This window comes from Varroa jacobsoni, unplaced genomic scaffold (assembly GCF_002532875.2).
Source record: "Varroa jacobsoni isolate VJ856 unplaced genomic scaffold, vjacob_1.0 scaffold_997, whole genome shotgun sequence".
Classification (NCBI taxonomy): domain Eukaryota; kingdom Metazoa; phylum Arthropoda; class Arachnida; order Mesostigmata; family Varroidae; genus Varroa; species Varroa jacobsoni.
The window spans coordinates 30,904-37,811 of NW_019213899.1; the positions used below are offsets into that span (position 1 = coordinate 30,904).

A 6,908-nucleotide genomic window follows, 5' to 3' on the forward strand; every position below is an offset into this window, starting at 1 on the left:
GGATAACCGAATAATTTGAAAAAAAATTTGACAGTTCGGGTTTTCGTTTCAGTAAACTGTTAATGTAGTAGAATATGTACAAATCATTACATAAAAGTAATAATAGAGGTTCTTAAAACAATAAATATTTAATTATGCACTTCAAGATTATTTGCATATTATACTATGTTGCATAATATAATACTAGGCTTCAAGCATACTATAGGGTATTCTAATACTAATAAAGTAAAGAATTTGAGTGATTATATAAGTCGTCGCTGTAGCTTTTGCACTGTAGACATATGTTAACTTTAAAATATTTCTGTTACAGCTACGGTTGCATAGTAAAATCTTATTTTCTTTCAATAATTTCTAATAAATAACAATGCTGAACTAAAAACTCTAAAACTGAGGTTGACCGTTTGCAAATTATTTTTACATCAAGAATTGTAAAGTTCGCACAGACCAACTGATGTAGTATCGAATGAAATACCAATATATAGCATAGCTGTAACTTAATCTACTTTTAACGGAAGTGAGATAGTGAAGTATTACGATTTTGCACGGAAAGCCAGCAGCGGAATTGGTTGTCGAAAACAATGAATTGTGCCCACGTTACTAGGGTAATCTATTGTTTTTACATGCAGAGAACCACAGAAAATAGGGTCATTCCACTATGATTGCACACTACATAAGCTAACGAATATATTAGTTACGTTAGCTAAGCTTTTCCAATATGAGTTTACAAGTCAGATACGTGTCCTATAGTTGAGAAACCTTTAAAAAAATCCGCCGTGAATGTTTTTGATCGTATAATTATACTCGCGCTTACCACATCCGGGAGCAGATGAACGTAATGCAATAAAATAATTGATTTTCTTTTCGATATATTCTAAAAGCAAACTGATGTACCTTTTGCACGGCTTCCTCAGGCATCTTTTCTAGTAGCGCCTGTTTAATTCAGCTGATCGTTTCTCGAGCCCTCACGCGAAAGACACTGTACCTGTCAAATGAACAGACAACAGGAACTCGTATAAGCGATACGTTCAAAGCTACGACGGCTCAGTGTGTTGCACTAATGATCGGAAAGTAACAGCAATCGATACAACGGCGGCTGCTACAGTAATCGTAGAATAAGGTTCTTCCGTTGTTTTTCACCTTCTTAGCCCGTAAATAACGGAACGCTTCCGGCAAAAGTGAACATCGCTTTGCTGTCATCGTGCAATTTCGTCCGCACGTTACCGTGTACACGTAGTTATACTGTTAACATGAACGGGAAATTATCGATATAAGCTCCTCTGGCTATTTTGAGTTAACTTTTCCCAAGAATTTTGGTACGTTGTTTGATTATGAATTGCTACGTTAACGCGAATCTTTCCTAGTTATCAATGGCGCGCACGGTTGTGTCATTAACCAGATACTTGCTGTCGCCTTTTCTGTTACCGAACATCTGCTAGGACTCAATCGTAGAGTCGATTAGGGTAGAAGTCGATTATTTTTTGTATAAGGTCGATAGATAAGGTTATCGTCAACTCTCAATTCTCGCTATGTTCGTGCGTTTTTATCAATCTGACAAATATCAGAATCCTCGGAAAATAACACTTAGAGAATGACGCTTTTTACCATGCCGTTCAAAAAATTTATCGAAGAATTTTCTTCTTTTTCGCCCTGATTTCGTTAGCCGTCCGCGCGTGATTCGATTGTGGCACGTTGGTGGCACCGTCACACAAAGCCAAACGAGTTGCCCTCTCTCAATTAGTACTAATTGAGTCAACCCTCGAAACAAACACACAACAGAGTCACCGCAGCAGCAGGCGAAGAGCACGGCCATCACCTACCTGGTTTGCCCTTCGCGATCTATATAGCTCCCACTGGAAACGCGAACTGCGTCGGCGTAACATACGAACGGAAGAACAGACACATAGTACATTGGTGCATAGAGAGGCAGATTTAGTGGCGATACGAAATTACAATACGTTATCCAATCAGACCTCTGCCGAAGCCGTTAGGAGAGAAGAGAACTCGATTTCCGAACAGAGATCACCATTAACGGAGTACTCGGCTGAACAGCAATCAGTCAGTCGCCCAAGCTATCATTGAAGCAACCAATGAATTTAAATAGCAGCCTCCCGGTCATCATACTTCGTAACAGCGGGGAACGACCCCAGTGCGATCGAGTTCTCGTCGGACGGCGACGTGAGGACACCGCGCTATTACAATCATAACTGGTGGTAGTGGTTAGACAGACAGCTTCAGCCACTGCACCGAGTACCGACGTAGTGTACCACAACGAGAACGAAACTCCATTCTGGAATGGAGCAGGTGCGATTAGGATTTTATAGTGGCAATGGTGAGTAGTAAAGTTAACCGTAATGACTGCAGTGTTGCCGCAAAAGTGAATCGGTGCTTTGTCGAATAGTTCAGCGCAAAAAAGCGACAACGACAAACAGTGCATGTATTTTCTACCATCTGCCCTATGGCGGTTTGGCCAGCTCGATATTACTTTCGCCGGGTTTCGTCCCTATCTTTGGTTCGAAACCATCGTAGCTGTCTGTGTCTATGACGTACTTTCTGCGCGTTATTACCATTGTTGTTAGCCTCACCGGCGCGCAAATTTGAGCCGTAGCGGGGCATCGACTGGAGCGTCGCGGGTACAACAATTTAAGCAACAGTATCTTGGCAAAAAAGAGATGAATATAAAATAGAATACGATGACCACACAGACCCAGTCAAGCTGTCGAATGTCCGAGCGGTAGCAGCGCTGGAAATAGCAGCTAAAGTCCGTTGGATTATTAGAGAGAAACGGGGCCGCATTTGTTGACCGTCTCTTTTTCGAAAAAGAAAATGTAAAAAGGGCACCGGGACAAATCCCAACACAAGCTTAATCATATGTTATTACAACTGCGACAACTACGCGTAAGAGTAACGATTACGTCGCATCATATTGAACTGCTCACGCACCGACAATAGATAGCCAACGGTTTACGTTTGATAGGAATTGCGATAAACGGCAAGTTTTGCACAACTATGTGAGTCCTTCGTAGCGTTATATGAGAGAGGAACGGAACAAACGAGAGAAAAAACCCAACGCCCACTGCCGTCAGCTCTAACTGCTGTTGCTACTGCCTCTGTTACTATTAATAGACAATTTCGCAGTATATTGATGAATACGACATTAGCGTAGTGCGTGTTAGCAGCGGAGCTCTCTGTGCAGCGACCTCATCACGTCGCCGATACGCTGGCGATCGACCACGACTGTATAAAAGGTGGAAGTAAATACCTTTGCTTGATCACGTTGAGGTGATGCTGCTGTGACGAGTGATAACAGTTACTGAATTTTTGCTAATCACGTTTTTCGGAATCGACGCTTAAACGAGTGTCCTCATGCGGCACATTCAGCTGCAGTTTCCTATACAGTGCTGCTAGTGACGGAGTTCGAATTGCTAGTCCACAGCAATAATTATCTTGGCAGCAACAGCATTATTTCTAGTTGCAGTGATAAAATAACGGTGAGCAGTTCTGACCCATTGGTTACGGCGGCGGTGTTTGTGGAGGAGCGCTTTTCGTAGCGTTAATCGTAAATTAGTTATAATTTTGGTGGCATTAGTACCCGAGGCTACGCAGGACTTGGTTCCAGCGTCGGGAAAATTTCCTGGTGGGAGACCTGTACCAACCACATTTGATAACTCGTCTGTTGATTTATCGCTTACTGTTGGGTTATGCAGAAGTGTAGAAACAGAGATAAATTGCGAAAGTTAATGTGCGTAGGCCAGCTGGATGTTGTGTGGTGATCATGTACAGTCAGTAGTTCAATCGTGGAATCAGTCCTGATTTGGCCATCTGCTACGAATGGTCCAATGTCCCAGTGGGCTGAAAGTTTACGGTGTGTGTGCGAGCGGCTGCGTGATGTATCAAAGTGACGTGATCGATCCATTCTCTAGCTTTGGTCTCAACCACTGTGATTATTCTAAACTATTTTATTTAACAGAAGCTATCTTATCACCTAAGAATCAGTTGTTTAGAAGTTGCGAAAAATAAGTTTCTTTGCCCTCGACCTTTAACCACAGATGTTACGGTTACCGAGAGCCATACATGGATCTTTACAGGCTTCTAACTAACTAGCAACGAGGTAAACGATCAAGCCCAACATCGAATTCATTCTTCAGTATAAGCTTCCGTTCGACGATCAGATTCTGATTGCGTGGATAGATGGCCGTACCGGGATGCAACCAACACGCGTTTGATTGCAATAGAGATGCCCCCCGCCCCCCACCCATAGCGGACGATTTACTGGCATGTGAGCGGCACCATGCAAATATCATCGGCGTACTGTAGTAACACAGCAACTCAACCAATAAATGAGATCTGTGTCGATCGCTGCCACTGTAATTTACTTTCCATTCGAGTAAAAGCCAAGCAGAGCCGAGAGTTAATAACTATTAAGAAAAGCTGCGCCGGTGAGTCAACTATAAAAATGCAGCAGGGTTCTTTGGCAAAATTAGCGCTGAAAATTGTCCTTTTCAGCCATTAAAAATCCAAAGCACCATTTCAACGAAAGCGTTACTAGAAAAAAATCTGCAAAAAAAGCAAATAAAGGGTGTGGCATCACAGAGCATCAGTTAGTACTCTGCCTCATTGTTGTCGATATCGTCGTTGCTGTTATTCATTTACGATTAATCTTTCTACCATTTCACGGCCAGGGCTTTCCTAGAACCACGTTGTCGCTCTAATAGACCAGTGTCTCCAGTTCGCACGAACTCCGACGATACATTAATGGTCAACCAATATTGCTTGAAACGGACTGAAGTAAACCGATTGCAAATTCAACGGGGGTTTGTACACTAACCTAGTAATCTACACAACACTAGCAAGATCTTAATGTTGCTCCAATCAATCAACAGATACTCAACAAGCGGGATGTCCCCAAACCGATTTTTCGGTGTGTGTACGCGACGTTTGCTCTTCATGAAATAGCCAGGCAAGGCAGCAGAAGAAATCAAAAGCCGAACTTTTCTATTTCCCACCTAGAAATTGCTATTCGCTAATAAAAAGCGGGAAAAATCAAAATCAAACAATCATTGTGCTCCTCGTGACAAAGACAACAACAGCGGCTTTCACAATGGCAAGCTTAAACTACGAGGGTCCCTTGTCCAAGTGGACTAATGTGATGAAGGGATGGCAATATCGGTGGTTTGTACTGGACGATAATGCTGGCCTGCTTTCGTACTATACGGTGAGTACAACTACGGAAACAGTATGACCCTCGCTTAGCGATCTCGCTGGCGGGTCGGCCTATGTCGTCTGTAATTATTAAGTGGAATCGTAAAAATGACGACGCTAATCATAGTATAAAGCTTGGAGAGTTAAACGTGTGCGAGTAAAATTTTCTATGCATTTTAGATCACTACAAATTGTTCTAAATAAAAAGATTAAAGACCCAAACTGTACCACACTTTTTACGTGATTGTAGCAACCCTCACTGCTGACACAGCTTATTTATAATAACCTGTCCATGCGAGCCGATACACCTGTTTGCCAGCAAGGGTTAGGGTACGTGGCTTGTTACAAAAATTGTTCATGGCCATATCTTTCGAATTTTGGCGGCTCGTTCTTGTTCATTATGTGGTGAAACATGGTTATCCTCAATAAGATTCAGTTTGAAAAATGATAAAAATATACCGATCGTTAAGGTTAAATGGCTGTCAACCATGACAATACAGAGAATACAGCAGGTTAAATTCGTATCAAACGTGTTTGTCTGAGTGTAACAACAAAAGCTGCACCGCGTTGGTTTATCGAACGCTTCCTCTACCCATATTCAGTCAAAATTCAATCGACCAAAAGTCAGCTTGTATCAAGCAACACAGCACAGCGCTGAATATAGACGCACATAAGCCGTAAATGATTAATATATTAATTGACAGTTTAAAAATTTCTGGTGATTTTTTTATTTTATTAGTGCTCTAGTGTAAATATTGCGCGAATAACAGGCACCATTCTAATGAAACTTATGTTTCTAGCATTATTTTTTATTAATATGGAGTGAACGCTAGTGACCTCTAAAAGGGATTGGGCAAAATTTGTCCTTCAGACAGTTACTTCAAGTAAATAAAAAACGTTAAAATCATTACCTTATAAGTGGAATGTGTCGATGATGTTGAACGCCGAGAATATGGCGCATATATATAAGAAATTTGACTTTTGCTGCCGATTATTGAAGTCAGATCCACTCAATTATTTTTCAAAAACAAATGTCAACCTAAACACCTTATAAGAAAAGTGCGAGACAGCCTTTAAACATGGGATTTAATGTCTGTTCTTGTAATGAGCCACGGCAGATAGCACTTAGAATTTCAATGAGTCGTTTTATCTGGTGTCCAATGATAGTGTTTTCCAATGCCATTTTATTTTCAGAACACATGCGAATTGGAACCAAAAAATGGGTATCGTGTGGGATACTGAAGTATTCGTAGAGACGCACAATACGCATAGAATTGCATTTGGAAAGCCGCAGGACATCTTGCGAGTTTTGCCAGTTGATCCATAATTTGGATAAACTTCGAGACTCAAAGACTTCTTTCTGAAAATACCAGGAATTTAACGGCATATGTTGCGCTATATCTTATTATTACAAAATTTATTATTATTACTCCTCACAAACTCTCGGGTTTTATACATAAACGCACGCAAACTGGAACATACTGGGCTGTACCGAGGTGGACATAAAACGCCAGGCTTTAGAAAAGTATCTTAGTCCAATGCGTGGAAACGTTTTCGCAATCTACGTCGTTAAATTCCTCATATTTTCAGAGAGAAACCTCTGAGTCTCGCAGATTTTCCATATGATGGATCAGCTGGCAAAACTCGCAAGATATCTTGCAGCTTTCCGAACGCAATCCATCATATGATTCTCGGACCATATATATATA

At 41.3% G+C, this 6,908-nt stretch overlaps 2 protein-coding genes across 9 annotated transcripts in view; one reads left to right on the top strand and one right to left on the bottom strand.

Moving 5' to 3' along the window:
* LOC147752777 (small integral membrane protein 15-like) overlaps positions 1-3,395 on the bottom strand; it is a 6,395-nt gene extending 3,000 nt beyond the window's left edge. Inside the window, exons 1-2 of one of the 7 annotated variants that reach the window (XR_015313120.1) lie at positions 1,603-1,661; positions 892-982 (exon numbers count right to left, since the gene is read on the bottom strand). Coding sequence is in view for 5 of the 7 variants with exons in the window: in XM_086970575.1 (XP_086826701.1) it covers positions 892-915 (24 nt within the window). In the remaining 2 variants the exon portion in view is untranslated. The other 6 variants (XM_086970575.1, XM_086970577.1, XM_086970574.1 and 3 more) reach the window with 6 other exon arrangements.
* The window catches only part of LOC111265658 (oxysterol-binding protein-related protein 9), a 43,589-nt gene continuing 38,918 nt past the window's right edge, over positions 2,238-6,908 (top strand). The window contains exon 1 of one of the 2 annotated variants that reach the window (XM_022842520.2): positions 2,238-2,329. In XM_022842520.2, coding sequence (XP_022698255.1) covers positions 2,327-2,329 — 3 coding nt within the window. In that variant the 5' untranslated portion in view covers positions 2,238-2,326. Of the gene's footprint in view, positions 2,330-5,098; positions 5,213-6,908 lie in introns of those variants that run through there. The other variant, XM_022842519.2, reaches the window with a different exon arrangement.